The following is a 22,539-nucleotide window of genomic DNA, read 5'->3' as shown; positions in this document are numbered from 1 at the left end:
TACCTTTGTGCGCCTGCTCACTCTGACCTCTCTTTGTAGTGCATTTCACTTGAGAAAGTATGCAACATCATCATGACATTTTTTTTAAGGTGCCCCAAAGCCCTTACATTCTGCAATGTATCTTTCTTAAGAAAGATTTCTCCTGCCAGCTGAAAGTGAGATGTAGAACAATATCCATGGGATTTTGACCAGTGCTCTTTAACAGATGGTGTGTAGCATCAACCATGGATAGGATTATGAATTCCATGTGTAGTAGATTGTACTATCCAATCTATATGACTAGGACTTTATTCTCCCGGCAAATATAATGTAACAACAGTGTAAGCTTCACTGCCCACCATAACGATATATAAATCGGTTTGCTGAGTACTAGCAGCTGATCGACTGACATTTATTAAAGATTTTGGCAACTGTGAGCTCCAGGGTTACTGTGTGAAATGGTTTGTGATCATTTACTGTAATTGAAAATATATTTGGGAATATTCTACTAAACCACAAAATCAGCTGACAAAATTTGTGCCGGTGGGTCCTGCTTAATTTTCTTTTTTTGTGGCATTTTTGCCTTAATTTGATGGTTGAAGGTATAGAGACAGAGGAGACATGCGTGCCAGAATCAGCCAGCTTTATCATTAGATACCGGTACGCTTTCTAATTGTGAGGTCCTGATGTCAAAATCTATTTAGAAACATTTTAAAGTGTGGTATTAAGAGAGAGAGAAAGAGAGAGAGAGAGAGAGAGAGAGAGGAGAGAGAGAGAGAGAGAGAGAGAGAGAGAGAGAGACAAGCAAACATACTCACTTTAGTGACACATTTCTCACCTTAGAGTGAAATGTTTAATAGTCAAAATGTCCAATTAGACCACATGAGTCGTGTGTGCGCGGCGTGAGTGTAGGCTATATATTTGCGTGGTAGCCCACTCAGCTGGCTTACTTGTCAAGAAACTCAGAAGAATTAACCAAAGACCTGGACAACTTTGAAAGAGTCAGTTATATTATATAAATAGTTCTGAAAAGTGTCTGTTAAAGTTTCTCCTCCCAGTGTTGTGAGTCTCAGAGCTGTGTTCAGGATCATGGAGGAACTGGCCCGAGAGAGCATCAGCCTGCTGGCCCGGTCTGCGTCTCACGCGGACTCGCCGCGGCTCGGCTCGTTCGGCGCGGTGTTCATCATGCTGAAGTCTGCGCTGGGAGCCGGACTTCTTAACTTCCCCTGGGCTTTCCAAAAGGCCGGAGGAGTGACCACCGCCATCAGTGTGGAGCTGGTGAGGATCACCTGCAACATTTACCAACGGCTGTTAGTATTTAGAGAAAGTGATAGGCTACTGTTCACATACAACACCAACATGAATACATACAACATTCTACTTTATGGGATTATCGTGAATAACCTGGCTTTATAGGCTATGTAGGCTACTGCTACAGACTGTACATGTATAGATTCCCCACTCCTCAGTCTCTCGCTGGTGTGAAGGAGGCACATTTTTTTCACAGGGGAACTCTAATGAAGCTTCCGTTTTAGGAACTTCCATTGCACTGCAGCAAAATGTGTGTGCGTGTCTGTGTGTATGTGTGTGTGTGTGTGTGTGTGTGTGTGTGTGTGTGTGTGTGTGTGTGATTGGCAGGATGGATGGATTTAAATTAGGACTTTCCAAGAATGGGCCCAGGGGCCCAAGAGAACCGGGGGCTCCTCTGATCCCATTGAAGTCCTTTTCCTGTTTATTTCTCCTATAAAACAGCTACAAAATAAAGTTAGCTGCTAAAGTTAACGTGTCTTGTTGGTTTTTTCGCTGTCCAATAAGGAAGGACATGCTCTAACTCTGACCCATTGGGGTCCTTTTCGGACACGGATCTAAAGGTTATTATCATGTAAGTGGGAAGTTCTGCAGTTAATCAACATTCTATTCTCTTAGTCTAGTAGTCTGAGACGCCAGGTGTTTGGAGACAGAAGGTGAGGCCTACTTCCTGCTGTGAAGTAATCGGTTTCTTTCTACATGTTAATAGTTTTTAGTTCTGATCTATTTGACAGAGACAGAGGAAGAGAGGGGGTAAGTGAGAGACAAAAGGGCCGTCTTAATCTACTCTTCCTTGAGACAAATGATGATAATTAAACAGCATGATGTGGAGCCTACACCATTGAATTAAATCCTATCTTCTCAACCCAACTGCAGCATGCGTTTTAAATACATTAAAACATAAGAATTTACATAGTGATGAAACATTTAAACTATTTAACGCTACAGGCCCCATTGTCTATTGTCTAAATAATCCGTTCATGGTGTGTGTGTGTGTGTTTGTGTGTGTGTGTGTGTGTTCTATGTGTGTGTGCGTGTGTGTGTGTGTGCACGCCCTTCAGGTTTCACTGGTCTTCCTCATCAGCGGTTTGGTCATACTTGGCTATGCCTCATCAGTCAGCAGACAGAAGACGTATCAGGACGTAGTGAGAGAGGTGTGTGGAGGAGCTGTGGGTCAACTCTGTGAAGTCTGTTTTTGCTTCAACCTCTTCATGATATGTGTCGCTTTCTTGGTGGTGGTGCAGGACCAGCTGGAGAAATGTAAGTGCTTATTCATCACTGCTGAATTAAGTTATTTTCATGTAGGCTCTCTCGTTACTCAGAATGGACCACTTGGTCAATGGCTGTTGTTTACAAGCTACTACTTTTATTTCCCCCTCTCCTTACAATAAAATAAATAAAAGCATTCTAAGCTGTTCAATTCTTTTCTGTGGAGTTTCATCAGACCTGTAGCAAACACGGTCTTTTCTGCTCGCTACAGCATGTCCCACATTGGGCAAGTATCAATGGTAGCAGAAAATCTATTAAACTTGAAGTTAATTAATTATTTTTAGTCGGTTAGTTTATCCATTCATGTTATGGTGCTTATCTGTTTCCTGGTCACATTAATGTGATTAATTATATCATTAGGAATTATTGTATTGGATGTTATATAATAATTGATAACTATGGACCACATTGTCCCAACTTTTTTGGATGGTGTGGCCGTGAAACAGGTATTAAAAGTATGTAAGTGATAAGAAAAAGGTCTTATGAAGTATTGAGTTTAACTCGGCAGAAATCCTGGAGGCAGTTAAATCATTGATTTAGGGTTTATTTGAAGGTTTGTAGATTACAGTGATGAGACAACTTATTCATTCACACCTCATTACAAATATTACATCCCCAACCATGTTTGTTACTGACTTAATGTTCTATTCTGTAGAACACTGTCAAAGACTTGTTTCTCTATCTCTTAACTAGAACCTTTCTCTTAACTTTTTCTCCACACTTACTCTGGCTTACCAGATGCACACTGCTGGGGTAAAGCCTGACACCCCTCCCCTTCCACTACCTCTGCTTACTATTTGGCAGGGACACCGTCGCTGCATCCAGGGCTTAGCCCCGACCGGCACGATTGTTATTGGTTTAAAGTACGAAATACGAACAAGCCAGAGTTTTTTTTTGTCTCTATCCCAGAATAGAAAAGCAGTGTAGCCAGATCATACTCCAGCACTGACACAGCGCTGTGGAGATAGGTCTGGCAATGCGAGACTACTACACACTAAACAGCCGTTATGGCACAATCACCTGTCAATAAGAATAAAATGATTTGTGCCTGTGTTGTACCACAATGTTTTCATGTTATCAAGGTACTTGAGTGATAAATTTACCAGCCATTTCCAATGTCAAAAAATTAATCTCTCTCAGATCACAAATCGTCCGCGCTTTAATTTTCATTCTAGCTAGAATTAGGTTAAAACATGTGACTGGGAGCAGAAATGCTAATCTTTTTTTCATTTTCCCCTTCCGCTTCAAATACCTTTAATGTTTTTGCTCTGTTCCAGTTTTACACAGAGCATTTGATTGGATTTACAAACACACCCCTTAAAAAAATCAATATGATAAGAAATTCTGCACAGAGCACAGATCAGATGGACGGGCACCTGTAGTAAGATAAAGTGCTTTATAAAGGTTCTGTTTTTATACTTTATGGTCATCCACTAATGTTATGTGTTATGTTTCAGCCATTAAAATAACATAAACCAGACTGTTTAGACCAATACAAAATGTTAACAAACCTGTACATGGTTTGTTGAGCATGCACACTATTATATTACAACTATTCTTATGTCTTCATGTTGCAGCAGACTTTTGACTCTGGTTTGTTCTCCTTCCAGTGTGTATTTCTCTATATCAGACGGTGACTGGGTTCAGTGAGGGAGAGATGCCATATCACTGGTACACCGACCAACGATTTGCCCTCTTCATCATGTGCCTCTTTATTATCCTACCCCTGTCCATCCCAAAAGAAATCGGCATCCAGAAATACACGAGGTATAGGGCACTTACTGTGATGACATGCTGAGTGTAAATGTTTATGTGATTTAACTCTTTTCACCTCATGCCAGTGTGTTGGGGACGCTGGCTGCTACGTATCTGTGTGCGGCAGTGATTGTCAAATATTACCTGATGGAGAGCCATGTTGCTATAATAACTCCAGAGCACAGCCAAGGGTCAGTAACACTTTTCTTGATGGATGCATGTGTGTGTCTATCATTGGCTTCTCATTTTACACAGCTGATGTTTTGTGTGCATCAGTAAAAGTGTGTGGTGTGTGTGTGTGTTTCAGTGTAAGTTCGTGGGGTTCAATGTTCAGTGTTGTGCCGACCATCTGCTTTGGCTTCCAGGTAGGATCACCTTCAGCTTGGTTTTGAGACTGAAAGTAGTCAATATGATGCTTAACATTCAAGTGGTTTAATATAGACTTAGAAAACACAAAGAAATGTAAAATCACAAACCAACCAACAATAACAGACAACTGAACAAGCATGTGGAGCAAATTATTTTTAGTTTTACTGTCTGCAGTGCTTTGCTCTGAATACTAATAGCACTGGAGGTCTTTGCTCTCTTTCAAGTTTACCTGCCATAACATCACAGGCAGTTTCTGATGGTAGAATTGTTTTGCCAATGCCCAAACTTAGAAATGCAAAGAAAAACAAACCAAAATGCAAACAGAGACATTAATCTTTTTAGAAAGTTTCTTTTTGGGGACTTAATTGAAAAAATTTGAAGTTGGAGAAAAGGGTAATAAATTGCAATATACAACAAAATTTGGTATTGTGGCCGATCGGGGCAAACGCCCTGCAACTTCAGATAACACATGCAAATAGACAAAACACAAGCAAATTAAGAAAACAACTTCGTTAACTTCACTCCTCCAGTTGGGAGGAGGCCTTGGGGAAGACCCAGGACTAGGTGGAGAGATTATATCTCCAACCTGGCCTGGGAACGCCTCTGGATCCCCCAGTCGGAGCTGGTTGATGTGGCTCGGGAAAGGGAAGATTGGGGTCCCCTGCTGGAGATTCTGCCCCCGCGACCCGATACCGGATAAGCGGAGGAAGATGGAGATGGAGATGGAGAACTTCATTAATTTGACAACACGTGCAGTATTCAGCAAACAAGCTGCATATACACACAACACAACCAAATACATAAACACAATGCAAATAAAAAACAATGCAAAAAGAAAAGCACACAAACCACGTAATCAAATGCAACGAAAATAACGCTGCATCCAGATTACACAACGGAAGTTCTCCAAGCCTCTAAAGGGAGCATATATGTATAGCACATGTCAATACATGGATCCCATAGGAATCCATGTATTGAGATCATCAATGTTAAAGATACTCTCAAAAAACTACAAAAAGCAACCATGACTCTGGATACCTAAATAGGACATAAAGACAAAAAACAAAGTAACTATCTCTGATCCCCGGAAACTAACCCTAATGTTTGTTTGCAGTGCCATGAAGCCTGTATCGCCATCTACAGCAGCATGGAGAACCAGAAGCTCTTCCACTGGACGGCCATCTCTGTGGTCTCCATGTTTTTCTGTTTACTCATCTACACTCTAACTGGTGAGTTCACCTCTAAAACATCAACCTCAGAGCATTGTGTGCTCACATAAAAGCCAATCATCACATGTACTCTCTCCATATCCAGGTGTGTATGGCTTCTTGACGTTCGGACGGGCGGTTGCCTCCGATATTTTGCTGTCATATCCAGGAAATGATGTGGTCATAATCATTTCCAGACTACTTTTTGGAATATCAATAATCACCATTTATCCTATTATTCTTCTTCTGGGGAGGTGAGCTACACTCCAGTTGCTTTGTTTTGTCCTGTGTGAGGTTTTGTGTGTTTCAACCCCTAACATGTTGTATGAATGTGTGTGTTTGTGTGTTTGTGTTTGTGTGTGTGTGTGTGTGTGTGTGTGTGTGTGTGTATGTGTGGAACAGATCTGTCATCCTGAACCTGATGCTACGTATTCAAAGACGTCGTTGTGGAATTGTCACTCATTCATTTGAGAGTCGCTGCAGAGTCGTTCTTACTGTGATCTGGATCACCATAACTCTTCTCATTGCCATGTTTGTCCCTGACATGGGGGACATCATCAGTGTCATTGGAGGAATTAGTGCCTTCTTCATCTTTATTTTTCCTGGTACATAAACTACCTTATCTTTAATATGTGTATGTATCTGTGTTTGCAATGACATAATGTGTAATGTATGGCTTAAATTGTTCACATATTCAATTTATTTTTTTATTAGCTTGTCAGTCTCTTGTCATTCTTTGAATTGGACTAACCTGTATGGAAGGTGCTATACAAATAACCCATAATCCTGACACATTAAGGTAACCTGGCAGTGTGTGTTTCTATGTTGCAGGTCTTTGCTTAGTGTTCACAATGCAAACTGAATCTGTGTCTCCAAGAGTCAGGTGAGTGAGAACTTACTTACTTGTATGAGAGTTTAATGAGAATGCTTTATTTTACAGGTCTATAATTTTTATTTATTTATTTAATTAGTTAATAATTTCTAAGAAAGAGAGAATTTTCCTCATCATAATCATTTGACTGGTGCGTATTATAGGGACAATAGTGACGTGTGGTTAACTGATACACTTCCAATGAATTAATTCCAACTGCTGGTGTAACCGAGAGAGTCTTTTAGTCAATGAATATTTACTTGGGTATATTATTATTGTCTCTATGATTAATACCATAATACTTTTTCGGTGACATTCCTAGAAAATTATTAAGAAGGAGGTTACATAAAAAACTGTTGCTGGTCATACAAACATGGCAAGAGGTCACATCCCGCACAGTAAATATGACAAAAGAGATGCAAGTTCACAGTCCACAACCGTGTATGACGATTAGTCATCAGTGTACAAGTTGAACTGGACTGCATTGTCTCTCAAGAAAGGAAGAAAGAAAAGTGTCCCTCATTTTGCACAAATGGCTTGTCTTTGAAGAAAATTATGGCCTCTACGGGCATTACTTTACAAAGTAATTTGATTTGATAGAATTGTGTTATAATATGAGGATGTTTGAATAAAGGAAATAATGATAAATGATTATTAATTAATGTTAAGCCTAATAACTTGCCTTGATGTGCCTAATTTCTTGCATTGCAGGGTGATTTTAACAGTTTGGGGAGTCATAACCATTGTAGTTGGAGCCTTTATCTTTGGACAGAGCACAACCATCGCGGTCATGGAGCTTTGCCACAAATTCTGAATTTCTCACAGTTATCATATCACCACTACATTATCTGCAGCAGCTTCACTGTGACTTCACAGCGCTTTTTGCACAACTGAAAGTTGCATTTGTAAAGGTGGTTTTTAGTTGTACATATGATCCTTATCAAGGTCTTACACTAACTGGATATAGAATATATTTACTATGTGAGAATGTAATATTTATGTGTGTATGATGCATAAATATCATATTTAATTGATTTTTAATGGACAAGTGTATAATGTCAAAGAGAAGAATGCATTGTTACTATTTAATTGCTAAGTATGTGTAGAAGTAATATTGTTTGAATATGTGCATCTGTTTAGTATTTAATTTGGTCTGCCAATAATATACTTATAGTATATTAAATGAGAAATCACTAAATGTTGCCTGTTTGAGTCTTCATCTGTACTTACTGTACCTACTGTAGGGGGCAGTGTTGCACTACTGAAGCATTATTTACTTATCTGGCCTCTGTATTGTGATCTGAGGGATCTTTTTGACAAGAGTGCGCCACATTTATATCAACTAAGCAAGGCAATTCTTTTTATATACACAGATGGGGTTTATGCCTTTGCATGTTTACATCTGTTATGATGATAACAAGAGTTATCTCTCTCCCCTGCCTTCTACATACACACATCATATGAGTGATATAAATCTGCAGCTTTCATTGAGCACAGATTGATGGCTGAGGAATGCTGAATATCCCTTTAGTTGTTTATTGACTTCAAGCTCAAAGGAGTTATGGCAGGCTGCCTGTGAGGGTGCATGTGCACACATGTGTATTAATGTATGAGTGAGTAATGATTTACAGTGAATCCAGAAAATGGCCGCCATATCTGTGCCTCGAGGGGGCTGTTTAAAAGTAATATGTTAGACATGCCAACTTCACGTACTTATCTGTCTAAACAGACACAGTAAGAATTTAAAATAGACCATTTAAAAACACACAGCTGCTCCTTATGGACGCTTCAGCTATATTTGTGTCATCTCGTGCAGCGTTAACGTCCTTAAGGGAAAACCTCAAACTGTGATACTCTACTTGTGTTTAGCCCATGGGATTATATTTCAACCTGCTGCCCAAATGACAAAATAAATCCACTAAATGCAAGGAAAAAAATCCTTGAAAATCCCACAAACTCCTTCTTGAAACCTACAGTTGCACTCTCTGTCAACTGGCCCACAGATTTGTGAATGCAACTCAGCAGTCCTACCAAGAGCTTAGCATTTCAGTTCTCTCTCTGATTAACTCATTTTATACTTTTATGCCTCCACAAAGGATCGAATGGCTTACCTTTCTCAGTTACTGTATGACTTTACTTTAGACATTGCTTTGTTTAATTCCCCTGAAAGAAAAATAAAAGTATAAAGCCATATAGTGACTCTGTGAGCCTTGTACAACGGTGATGTCAGCTAACGTCAGCATGCTAACATGGATACAATAGTGCCATGCAACTGGAGCAACTGGCCTTCAGATTAGTTTCAGTCCAGTAGGACATTTTTTGAACTATTGAGGTGTTTGAAAAAATTGGCCTAAGAATTGGCAAGGGTGGCAGTGCTAACATGTTGATACTTAACTGGTAATGTTCACCATTTTAGTTTAACGTAATAGCATACTAACATTTGCATGTTCTTGCATTTTTGGGGTTATATCTATGGTTGAATGCATTTATTGTATGTCACTGTGTTTAAAAGCCTCAGCTAAATAAATGTAATGTAAAGTAATTTGCTAATTACCACTAAACATAAATTACAATTGAGGCTGATGGGAATGCATATTGTTTGGCAGGAAAAAGAATAAAAGAAAACATGGAGAAAGTTTGATCAAGTCAAACTGAAGAAAAAGTGAGTTATTACAGTATAATTCAGCCTGAAGGGAACATGACTGTTGCACCAAAATTCCATTGCAATCCATCTGATAATTGTTGATGTATTTTTTGTCTGGACCAAAGTGGCGCTCCAACCGGCAAACCAACCTTGCAATCCCTAAAGCGGCATCCACAAGCACAGTTTTAAATCATCCATTATTCTCTGCGTTAGATTATCTTTTCATTTTCCTCGGCCCGTGAAAAACAATTTCCAGTTCTCTATTATGCTGTTCCCTGTAGCTACTTTGTTATTGAAAGATTACTTGGACTGTAGGCTTCTACAGTCCTAATTAATGAAACGGCAATTTGTGGCAACCTTTTAAATGTTAATTGTTTCTGATAAAAGCGTTACTGTGTGGTGTGTGTGTGTGTGTGTGTGTGTGTAGTTTCTCTCACAGTCACTGTCACGCCGATTGAAATCTGGATGCCTTTTGTGTACCGAATGGGAAGCAAGCTATTTAGCGCCATTTTTATGACTAAACAAGGAGGGAGGTTACATTGTCACTGTGTGTGCATCTGGCAGCATCCTTTATGTATGACATGGTTGTGTGCATGTATTGTGCATGACCTTGTTTTCTATGCATCAAGGTTATCATGATGGAGATAACATGTATCCATCACTTTGCTACTCAGGCCTTTATTGAAGTGGTGACAGCAGATCTTTGACCTCCAGGCTGAACTCTGCAGGATAATCGCTGCAGTGGGAATGAGCTCAGGTAAAGGAGAGGCCTCCTTCACCTTCTGTGAGCGCAGCAGATCAGGATGACATTAAATCCTACTTGTGATACCAGAAGTGGACTAATGTCTTTCTTGGCTATGCCAGTCTTTTAATGTTCAGTGTATCTGCCCTACTACATTGCTCTTGTGTTGCATTTACAGACAAAATATTGTTTGCAAATTAAACATAATGACAAAATAACGTTTTCAATTTTCAATGTTTTCATGCTGGCAAAAGTAGTTGCATAATTTTTTTTATATTAAAATTATTTTTTGGGCATTTTAGGCCTTTATTTGTATAGGACAGCTGAAGACAGGACATCTACCAGATGAGCTACCCAGGTACCGATCGCTTTGTAGTTTTACGCAATGATCGATATTACAATATACAACTACAAATTATCAATTTACTGATTAATCTCTTGTTCCCATCTGATTGGATTAACAATTTTAACTTTTACATAAAAGTTTAGCTGAAATTTTAATGTGCATATTTTTGTGAAATATATAAATGTAATAGATGTGTAAGGTTTTAACAGATAAATTAATTATTTTTTTTCCTGGCATTTTCCAGCATTTCTGTTAATAAGTAAGCCTAAGGTTTGTAGCCAATGAATCCATAGACAGATACCAGTTAAAACTGATATGGTCTTGTCTGCATTGTCACTACCTCTGTGTCCTGTGCTGCAGATTCATATTTCATGAGTTTGGAGAATGGCGGACCCAAAAGTAGAGCCAGTAGAATAGAATGCCTTTATTGTCATTATACACAAGTGCAGTAGCCTACCTGTGCAACGAGATCCAAGCAACCCCTTTACAGTGTTAACACAAAAATATAAATATGTAAGTAGTAAGTAGTGAAGAAAAAAAAGAGGGGGGGGGGAATGTGGAGCACAGTCCTGAGAGCAATTATATACATATATAAAGTAGTAGAGAAATAAAGGGGTTGTATACACATTAAGCAGAAATATAGTTTGAAGTGTCAAAAGTCCTGAGTATTAAATATTGCACAGTAATGAGATTAAATGGTTAAGTATTAAAAATAAATAAAGCACTGTAATGAATTAAATGGTTAAATATTTAGTATTGCACTGTAATGAAATTGCACAGAATTCCATGTCCTTTTACGTAGGTAGGCACACACCACACACACACACACACACACACACACACCCACACACACACCACACACACACAACACACCACACACACACACACACACACACACACACACACACACCACACACGAAAGTTAGGGGCCCGGGGTAGGCTGTGAAGTGAAGTCAGTGCATGTGTGAGTTCAGAGTGGTTATGGCTTTTGGGAAGAAACTGTTCTTGAGTCTGTTAGTCCGTGCTCTGATGTACCTGGAGCGCCTACCTGAGGGCAACAGGTCAAACAGATCCGAGCCGGGGTGGGAACTGTCCTTGGTGATGTTTTCTGCTCTGCTGAGGCAGTGGGAGGTTTAGATGTCCATCAGGGAGGGGAGAGGGCAGCCAATGATCTTCTGTGCTGACCTTAAAACCCTCTACGTTAGCAGGCTCTCGATGGACGAGCGGTAGAAGGTCAGCAGCTGGGTGAGTCCAGGTTGAACTTTCTGAGGACCCTCAGGAAGGGTAGTTGGTGCTGGGTCTTCTTGATGACCGCTGTGGTGTTGCCTGCCCAGGAGACGTCAGTCTCACAGTCTGGGGCCGATTGGTGAGAAAGTCCTTTATCCAGGCACATGTGGGAGGGGGGAGGCCGAGACTGACCAGTTTGGAGATAAGAATGTCCGGAATGATTGTATTGAAAGCGGAGCTGTAATCGAAAGAGAGCAAGAGTAAACAGTGGAGTAGTTTTGATGATTTAATAACATAAAGATATACAAAAACATACAAAAGTATTTGGTCATTAACCAAAATAATTGGACAACTTTAACTTCCAACCTGATAACGGCGCTCAATGAAAGTTCAGGTGTTCAAAGTTGTTATAATTCATCCTCTGGGAACCATGGATATCTGTACAACATTTCATTGATTATGTTTCATGTGCCGTGTGCTTACTGGGATGCTATGGACAGAGAGGAAATAACCAAATCCAGGGAAGCACTGGTGTTTTTAAAGTTGACACAAAACATCCAAGCACAGCTTCCTCCAGTTTATTCCATCCATTCAATAAAAAAAGAAGTAGAAGTAATGTACAAAATCTAACAGAATACGATCTAACGTAATGATATATGGTTGAGTTAGGTATTTAACTTTGTGTCTGTGTTACAGTTTTGCAGCTTCAGAACACACACTCAAAAAGAGAGTCACTGGCAGAGTCACTCAGTGATTTGTTAGTGGAGACATGACTGAGCTGATTGTTGGAGGGAACTGGAGAGTGACTGCCCTTTAGGAATAATACACCACACACAGTATGTGCTGTCTGTCTCTCTTCCCATTTGCAGAGCACATTTAAATTTTTCATAGTCACACAAAACCTTTAAAACCCCCAGTTGCTTTGATATCAATTGTGATATATGCTGTTGCATTTGATCTGAGACTCAGAGCTCTCTTTGTCCCCTAAGGGCATGTTTCTCTTCACATGGCTCTACACCCTTTCAAAACAAAATTCCCCAAAACCAATTTCCCCACATAATCTTAAGGTCAGCCCTTGTTGAGAGAGCTACAAGCATGTAGGCCTACTAAATAGATTATTTCAATCGGGTTTAGCAGTTAGCATGCAAATCGTTTCGCTCTGCCAGACCTTCCTCCACAGTAAACGTGTTCCTATGTTCAAAAGTTATTTTAGTTGTGCAGCAGAAAACTCAGATAGTCTAGCTGGCTATCTCGATTTACCATGCAAACTACAGTTTTGATCGTTTTCTTTGCTTTCAGGATTAACCTTCATATCATTTGTTTTTAAATCTCTCCAGCATTCCAAAAGAATGTAAATGTGCTGTATTTATATAGCGCGTTTCCAGTCTTAACAACTGCTCAAAGCGCTTTTACATCTACAGGAAACATTCACCATTCACACACATTCATACACTGTGGCCGGGGCTGGCGTACAAGGTGCCACCTGCTCATCAGATAAACGTTCATACACATTCACACTCCGATGCGCAGCACCGGGGGCAACTCGGGGTTCAGTGTCTTGCCCAAGGACACTTTGACAATGACTACAGGGGCTGGGATAGAACCACCAACCTTCCGATTGGCAGGCAAACCGCTCTACCACTGAGCCACAGCCGAAGCTGTTCCTTTTCCCCAAACCTCTTCAAATACCTGCCTGAATTGACAGCCTTCCTCTACCTGCATTTGGATAGAACTGTAGGACATTAATATTACGAGAGGTGTCACTGCAGCAGTAAATCGGACAAAATGTTTACGCCCACCATTTTTGGAAATCCTAATTGCAACTGGATGTCCCAAAGGTCCATCATTAATGTATGAGACTCCTTCTGTGAGTGTCCTGTTTTTACTTAGTAACATATTTGCCTTAAAGCCTGAATTACCTTTTCAATAGCAGAATATGTGATCAATGTGAAGTATATTGGATGGGGGAAAAAGTGAATGCCGAGATATGAACAGATTGTAAACCCCATTCAAAAATTGTATTAAAACAGTTTTCATCAGCTCACACTGTAGAGAGCTCTAATAATTATATAACATGATGACTAGAATCAGTTCACTGAGGATAATCTGGCTGGAAAGATGCACACACACGCAAATCCAGTAGAATAGCAGATCACACGGTTTATTCAGACTCAAATTATTTTGAATCCAACCTAAAATGATGAAAGTTACTTTACTTCAACACTCACCTTTATATTCAGTCATTCTCTTATTTTGGTATAAACATGGTCATTTGTCAGGAAAATACCACAGATATTAATGACAATCATGAAGCATTGAGCCATGTATGTTGAATCAGAATGACGTCTACAGAGTTACAATCTATGTTAGTCAAAACAGTGAATGAACTAAAGCAGCAAACCCAATGTCCTGGGGATGAATAAGCATTTTGTTTTAGATTTCACAAGATAAATAAGTTCTGTAATTTTAGCTTCAGGCTGCCTGATACCTAAAAGATGTATTACTGATTAGAATAATCTTTGAACCTGATGCTGATACTTTTGTACTTTTCCTTAAGTACAATTTTGAATGAAGGACCTTTAGTTGAACAGAATTATTTTTACACTGTGGTGTTGTTACTTTTGTTTCTTCAGGATCTGGCTATTTCTTCCACCTCTGCTAATAATATTGATAATAATTGTAAAATAATAAATGAAATGCATCAATGCAAAATTAACCTTTCAAGCTCCATTGTTTTGCATTATTTAGATACAGATATGTAATAATTTCCGTTGAGATTTGACTGATTTGAACAAATAAAAAAGTGACTTAGTCCTTTAAAAGAGGCCCCGCCTTCTTGATTGTACGCATGCGGAGTGCTGTCTGAATTACATGAAAGCGTGCTTCCGTTTCCTTACAGCAGCTACAGTCCGGTGAGTTTGTCTTCGGTGTTTTCAGGGTGCTGGTACATTTTGTCGACAGACAGCTCCTCAGACTGTAGAGGTATTTCTCTAAGAGACTTTAGTCAACACAGGAACGTCACTCATTGCGGGTTTTAGGAGACACAACTCGACCATTAGCACTGCGCCTGTAGGAAGTGTCCCTTTCAGCTTCAGAAACTTGTGTTAACAAAAACATTTGTCTACTGTGTCAAAACATGCAGTTACATAAGGCTGTGACTGTAAATTTTAGCGTTAAATAGATTAGTGAACAGCAACAGGGCTTGAATACAGACTGTGCAGGATTCACTCTTTTTTTTTTTTTTTGTAATGCTTTGCAGTATCGTAATAGGAAATACAACGCAGTCCATTTCTTCTTGTTGCAGAGTTTTTAATTTCAAGCATCCCATTGTTGGAAAAACGTAATGTCTTAACCTGTTTCATAGCTAACGTTACAACCATGAATGTAGTAAAAGTATTATCACTCAGTATGTGCAATAATTACGTGGGGGGTAATTCAATGTTATTATTGCCTATCTTTGAGATTCCATTATTGTGATATCAAAGTTTACAGTTCTCATGTCTGTATGAATTATCAAAATCTGTCGTTATTTTAGAAAATTATAGTAATTTGTTTTGGCTGGAATACAAAAAAAAATTGTGACTCGGTGGGATAAACACTTAAACTTCATTAATGATGTGTGCATTTTTGATTGACTAATTGTTTAATACATATTTTAACCTACTCCTTTTACTACAGCTAGCAGGCATGTAATGCTAAGCTAGTGTCCATGTGTTATGTTTTGGATACAGTGGGGCTCGAACGTTTGGGCACCCCCAGGTAAAAATTTGTATTGATCTGCATAAAGAACCCAAGAAAAGATGGAAAATCTCCAAAAGGCATCAAATGACAGATTAGACATTCGTATAATATGTCACAAAAAGTTTGATTTTATTTCCATGCAGAGTTTCTGGCATGCACCGCCGGCTTTGGAAAGCTGAGACCTGACAGGGTCATGGATTGTTCTCAATCATTGTCTGGAAGACCAGGTGATGTCAACCTTAAGGTTTTAAATACCCAGACTCATCTGACCTTGCCCCAACAATCAGCACCATGGGTTCTTCTAAGCAGTTGTCTAGAAAACTGAACTAATAAAAAGTTGACGCTCACAAAGCAGGAGAACGCTATAAAAAGATAGCAAAGCGTTTTCAGATGCCAATATCCTCTGTTGTTGTGAGAAAAGGAAGTCAAAACTCACGTTTGACTGCACGATCCATCCAGAAAGACCTGGTAGACACAGGAGTTGTTGTACACCATTCCACTATAAAGAGATACTTTACAGATATGGTTTTCATGGAAGAGTCGTCTGAAGAAAACCTCTTCTACGTCCTCACCACAAAAATCAGCGTTTGAACTTTTTGGCCGGAATGAGCAAAGGTACGTTTGGAGAAGAAAGGGCACAGAATTTAATGAAAAGAACCTCTGTCCAACTGTTAAGCATTGGGGGGGGGGATCAATCATGCTTTGGGGTTGTATAGCAGCCAGTGGCACAGGGAACATTTCACGAGTAGAAGGAAAAATGGATTCAAAAAAATTTCAGCAAATTTTGGACGCTAACTTGATGCCATCTGTGAAAAAGCTGAAGTTAAAGAGAGGATGGCTTCTACAAATGGATAATGATCCAACAACACACCTCAAAATCCACGGTGGATTACAGCAAGAGGCGTAAACTGAAGGTTTTGCCATGGCCTTCACAATCTCCTTACCTCAACATAACTGAAAATTTCAAGGAATAGACCTTAAAAGAGCAGTGCGTGACAAACAGCCCAGAAATCTCAAAGAACTGGAAGACTTTTGTAAGGAAGAATGGGCGAAGGTACCTCAAACAAGAATTGAAAGACTCTTGGCTGGCTACAAGAAGCGTTTCCAAGCTGTGATACTTGCCAAAGGGGGCAGTACAAGGTATTAACTCTGCAGGGTGCCCAAATTTTTGCAGATGCCATTTTTTGGTTTTGTTATTTTGAAAGTGTAAATGATGGAAATAAAATCTAACTTTTTGTGACATTATACGAATGTCTAATCTGTCATTTGATGCCTTTTTGTAGATTTTTCCATCTTTTTTTGGCTTCTGTATGCACATTAATACAATTTTTTACCTGGGGTGCCCAAACTTTTAAGCCCCACTGTATTACTACAGCTAATAACTCAAAGATTCTCTATATTCTTACGGCACATTTAAGATTATAAAATCAGACCAGTGAGACCAAATTTAATTATTTCTTTTATCTTGAGTCTCTTTATCACTTTTCTAAATCTCTTATGGATAAAACAGTAACATTAGGCTGTTTTTCAACAAACAGGACGGAGCACTTTCATACACACAAGCAATATGATTGATGAGGAATATTTGATAGATGTGCTGTTATTAACTTCATAGCATATATTGCCATTCATCACTGAGTTACTGCAGACTAATCAAGGAATGACCCAGAAATATGTTCTCCTACCCAGTGTTGTCATCTAAATCATGTGCACATGAGCAGAGGATTAGCTTTCCGGTTAATTTGACTCTGACTATAAATTTATTTTTATGTCATGAGTTAAAAATTGCTCAACAATTACATGAATTGTTAAAAATTATTTTTAGGACACTCTGCTGTTTGAGTAAAAGTCTTGCCATCACAAACTAACGTACATCACCATCCTCCTGTTTCAGCCAAACAAACACACCATTGCTGTCTCGTGAAACCATGTATCTCTATTTTTAAAGATACATAAATCATTTAAAAACTCACTGGGTTATCTGAAGAATGCGCTGTCACTGAAAACTGGTTTTCTTTGCTCATGAAAGGTTGACAATTTGGAGATTAATGGTTTTCAAAACCCTTAATCTGACTTGGACCACCATGTAGTCGTCATATTAAAATGTTGATGAAGATTTGCCAGTGCAAATTGTTATTTTCAAGTCTTATTAGAGGAGACAGTGTGTTGTGGTAGTGGTGTGGAAAATCTCTTGTCATTCTGGGTGAAGCTCTGGCCTGGTGATGTAATCACCAATATTTACAGTCTGCCCTCTTGCCTGAGGGCGTCACATCATAATGAGTTGACATAAGTAATTCAACACCACTCATGCATGTAGAGAAAAAATGAAGGGTTGCATAGCCGGGCCTTGGTATAATTCACGGTGAAATGTTCTGCTTGCTGTCCTTAAGATTGACTCTACTTGTGCCACATTAAGCAGGTTACATAAACAGTGAACAGTCTGGTGTATTACACCAAAACACAAATTACATGCATTTCTTAATCTTGTTCTTGTTGTTCTACTTTAACAGGTGTGAAGGATGAGCTCAGGCAATGGGACCAGGAGGAACGTTGGAAAGCTGCAGCATTTCAAAAACACGTTTGACCCTGAAACACTGACCGAGATTCAAAGTATTTTTAGTAAAGTTAAAACCTATGTGAAACCTTCCAATGGGGAGTGGTGCATCCCCGACCCAAACGTTGCTCTCAGACACTCTGTGGAGGAGCACTCCCGGCTGCAGGCCCTGAAGGCGTCGCTCAATGATATTAAAAACCAGCTCAGTGACAAGAACGTCGAGGTCTGGCATCAGCACACCAACTCCACCAATCGAGCCGGGAAGGTGATCGCCGCTGTACGTTCTGCTGCCAACGCAGAGATCTGCACTCAGGCCTGGTGCAAGTTCTCTGAGATCCTGGGAACATTCAATCTTCTTCCACAGGAGGCTCTTCAAAATGGCGAGCTGAACACAATCCACCTTTGTGAAGCTCCAGGGGCCTTCATAACCGCTCTGAACCATTACATCAAAACCAGCGAGTCCACACGTTACTGTGACTGGAGCTGGGCCGCTAACACTCTTAACCCGTACCACGAGGCTAACAGTGGCAACACGACGATCGCAGATGATCGGTTAATCGCTAACACATTGCCCTGGTGGTTCTTTGGCTCAGATAACACAGGTAACATCATGATTCAAAAACATTTGCTGGAGCTGCAGTCGTTTGTGGCTAACATGCGTAGAGTTGATGTGGTGACAGCAGACGGTAGTTTTGACTGTCAGGAGAAGCCAGACGAGCAGGAGGCGCTGGTGGCGTCGCTGCATTACTGTGAGGTCACGGCTGCCCTGCTGCTCCTAAGCCCCGGTGGCTCTTTTGTGCTGAAGATGTTTACCCTGTATGAGCACTCCTCCGTTTGCCTTCTCTACCTGCTGAACTGCTGTTTCCGCTCTGTCAGTGTTTTCAAACCCTGCCCAAAAAGTCGGCAACCTGGGTTTTTTTTGTGTGTCAACTAGATGGCGGAAGCTTAGGCCTTTTGCTCTCCAACTGTTCTATTCGGACCACATCTCTAAAAAAAGGGCACTTTTCCCCCAAATCACTTGTCCCATGTCGTTTCTAAAAACCCTGAAGAATGGCCCCTACTTCCACACGCTCCAGGTGGACACAATCACAGAAAACCTGCGCGTTTAAAGGAATAGCACCGAGCAAACACGGCTCGACTACTCGGGCTGTACGGCTCAGGGAAAATGCAGCGCTTCCAGGGAAATGTCTGTAAAAACCTAAACTGTCATGAACCAAACTTATTATTAATAACCCATTCTTGACCTTTGAAAAAAACCCAACACGAATTTCCTTAAAAGGGCCTTGGGAATCTTTTTTTGAGGGGTTTAAACAATCCCCGGGCTTCATTTCAATGGGGTTTTGTCCAGTTCTCATGGAATGAAGGTTTGTTTTCCTTTTTTTTTAGTCACCAAAGGCCCCACTTCCTAAAAATTAAGTTTAAACTTATTTGGTCAGTTATAAGTTTTTCAATTCTTTTTCCACTCTATTTGAGTAAAATAAAAATTTTCCAATGAGAAATACGTCTTGAAGATCTGCAGTGAAATATAGAGTCTTTATGGGTTTTGGATATTAGTACATGACTTAAATAGACCCAAGTTTAGGAGTAGTAATCTTTTGCTGGTTCACCAGTTCATGTTAAACTCATGTGGAGCCCTTGCCTCTGTTCCCTTTTTTTCAGCTCTGGAGCAGATAGGAAAACCTAAGTCGCCTTCAATTGGTACATTATAGATATTTATTACGTGTTTCATACTGCAAAATATGTATAATGTTGATCAAGTGTCTCTGTGTATAGGTGAGCTTCCTTCCACGGAGTCGATGGATTTCTCGTAACACGGTGAGTCCCGCCTGCTGCAGCGTCTCAGCGGGCCGACCTCTGGGACAAAAGAAGCAAACAGGCTCCTTCAATGAGCGTAGGGAATTGCAGACCCTGAGCTGGAGGGAGCGCATCAAGAGGGGTTGCCATGCTACCTGGATACAGAGACACTGTACGGAGGCCGTTGGAACCAGCTGCGTGCTGGAAGGACCCCTGTCAGAGTGTCACATCGATTCATGGTACGTTATCATCGGTGCTGCACTGCCTGCAGTCAGAAACTCTCCGTTCTGTGAAGGAGTTTTGTTAAACCACTTAAATGAAGCCCTGATGGACCCAGCAGTAGACAGGACTCAAGCACCTCCCTGTGACTCTTGCCATGTGACTTGCACAGCCTCCATCTTGTCCGATGTTGCAGCTCTCTGCATCTTCACATCTGACAGTGATGGCATCAAAAAGAAGAAACGGTGTCTGGTGTTTGGCAGATGCTCAGTGTGGGGTGCCTGTGAAAACCAACCAGGGGATTTAGTCTTAGAATTTTCTGCAGAGCCTTCAGTTCCTCAAAGAGGCTGCATCACGCTGCATGACGGGGAGCCGCGGTACCAGCAGCAGCTCTTAGGTTGTGTTGTGTTTTCCCTGCAGAACCTGAACTCTGGGGATGCCCTGCTGCTGCCTGTGCTTTCTGCCTTCTCTCGTGTCACCGCAGCTGTTGTGCTCTGCCTGCATGTGTGTTTTCGCTCAGTCACATTCAGGTGTCCGGCCCCCTCAGGCGTAGTTGGGACAGTGCTTGTGTGTGTTGGCTTCTGCCCTAAAGCTGCTGCACGAATACTCCCTTTTCTCACTGACGTCCATAACTGTGTGGGTCAGCTTTTAGGAGACGAGGAGGACTCTGGTAAAAATCTGGCGTCTGGGTGTGACCGCCAGGTGCTGCAGTTTGTTCCCATGGAGGAACTGCTCACAGGAGGACTGACTGAGTTCCTGCGCACCATGAACTCTGAAATCATCCAACAGAAGCTACATTTGCTCATGCAATCATAGTACATTTTAGTGAGCTTGGACTCTGGGGTACATGCTATTGCTTCAGAAGTTGTCATTAGGTCCCAGTCAATTCTATTCTTGTCTAATCAGCAGACTGTTTAACAACACTGAATCATTTCTGTATGCTGATATTAAGAAATTACTCCACTGATTTAGCATTGCACACCTATAAACATTGTCAGACTCGCAATGGACAGTTTTAAAGAAAGGATCAAAACTGATGCAGCAGAATCCAAGATAGTCTTTTTTACTCTGTCCTTCTTCTTGCTTGCATTACCTACATTACAACTCGACCAGCGACACATCAATCAGAGATTCAAGTCCGTCATATTAGTAGTGGCTAATGTAGCTGCTAGCCTCAAGCAGAGATGAGGAGCAGGCTACAGAGGTCTGGTAAGCTGACTCCACACCTAGGCATGGGCCGTTTACTGGTTTCCAACGTATACCGCAGCATGAAAAAGTCATAGTTTCAAAACCATTATAATTTTCCGTAATACTGTTCCTTGCAGTATGACCTGTTTTTTATGAGTCGTTAAAAATAGAAAGTGCAGTTTAGAAATCCCTCTCCCTGCCAGTGTCCCGTGTGTGTAAAAATAAAATACATTGTGTTCAATGGAAAAAAGGTTTTTACCCAGACATTTCAAAGTATTACATTTCAAAGCTGTAGTTGCAATATTGTGAAACCGTGATGTTTTTGCTGAAGGTTATCATACCGTCAGAGTCTGATACCGGCTAGAGGGCGACACGCCAATTAATTATCGCTCCTATCGCATCCCGAGCCCACAAATACTCCCAGCATATCCCGATAACGTGACTGCCTCCCCCCCAAAACAAATCCTGTCCTGCGAGATCCCGAGAGAAAGAATCCCGTCCCACTCCCGTTTTGTTCCTTATGTTGTCTAAGCAAGTTATCAGACTCTGTTGGCCTTTTTTTTTTTTTTTTTTTTTTTTTTTTTTATTCCACCGTATTTGAGGCTGGAGAGAGACTGGATTAGTATCTTACCTTCTATCCGTTGTATTCTCTGTTGCTGATATTTCAAATAGTATCCTGCATTGTCGTCGTTTGTGCACCTTTTTCCACGTCTTATTTCATCCACATTATGAAGGGACTCGACTCAGCCGACTAGCCTAATACCTAAGTAGTATTAAGCTACACACTTTTAATACTGTTTAGTTGAATATCGCACCACTTAGTTTTCCCGGTGGCGTAGCAATAACGCAGGAGTTTCAGTTTTCCCGGGTAGACATGACAGGAATTCATGCAAACCAAAGATAGAAATCTATTACTGCATTTTGCACCTGAGTTAACCACATACATAGGCCTATTATAGCTTTAACTTCCCCTTGTCTCTATGATTCAATAATGTCACTGTGAAGTTTTTTTTTTGTACGAAATGCCTCGTAAATTTTTTGAAATCTTCCCGGTGCCACCAGCTTACGTTGATTTCAATGCTCTATCCGTCCCTATCACATTACCAGTGAGATTGACTCCTGTACCGCGGGAACAAATTTTGACTTTACACATACATATGTCTCTGATTAGATCAAATCCCAAAAATAGTTGGGTAAACCTTCACCAGTAAAGTCTCAAAAACATCTTTCTGACTAAATGTAATTGTGCTACATGCAATGCTTTTGACAACATGCAGGCAGGAGCAACATTGTCTGATAATGCAAACTTGCAGTGCATTAAATGC

The 22,539-nt window shown here is 40.4% G+C and overlaps 2 protein-coding genes across 2 annotated transcripts; both read left to right on the top strand.

The window, feature by feature from the left end:
* Positions 1–763: 763 nt before the first annotated feature.
* slc38a8b (solute carrier family 38 member 8b) lies at positions 764–7,980 on the top strand. Its single transcript, XM_032519087.1, has 10 exons — positions 764–1,257; positions 2,349–2,547; positions 4,167–4,323; positions 4,398–4,502; positions 4,619–4,676; positions 5,795–5,909; positions 5,995–6,142; positions 6,291–6,493; positions 6,720–6,771; positions 7,471–7,980. Exons 1-10 carry the CDS (start codon positions 1,069–1,071, stop codon positions 7,571–7,573), a joined length of 1,329 nt encoding a protein of 442 aa, XP_032374978.1. The 5' UTR covers positions 764–1,068; the 3' UTR covers positions 7,574–7,980.
* A 6,580-nt stretch (positions 7,981–14,560) lies between these two features.
* Positions 14,561–21,483, top strand: cmtr2 (cap methyltransferase 2). The gene is given in 4 exon segments (XM_032518049.1): positions 14,561–14,630; positions 17,970–18,901; positions 18,903–19,203; positions 19,787–21,483. Coding segments are annotated over 3 exon segments (2,280 nt in total). The 5' UTR covers positions 14,561–14,630; positions 17,970–17,978; the 3' UTR covers positions 20,843–21,483.
* Positions 21,484–22,539: the final 1,056 nt, after the last annotated feature.

This window comes from Etheostoma spectabile, chromosome 1, assembly GCF_008692095.1.
Source record: "Etheostoma spectabile isolate EspeVRDwgs_2016 chromosome 1, UIUC_Espe_1.0, whole genome shotgun sequence".
Taxonomy (NCBI): Eukaryota; Metazoa; Chordata; class Actinopteri; order Perciformes; family Percidae; genus Etheostoma; species Etheostoma spectabile.
Note: the sequence above shows the minus strand (reverse complement) of the source record. Positions and strands in the feature narration are given on the sequence as shown.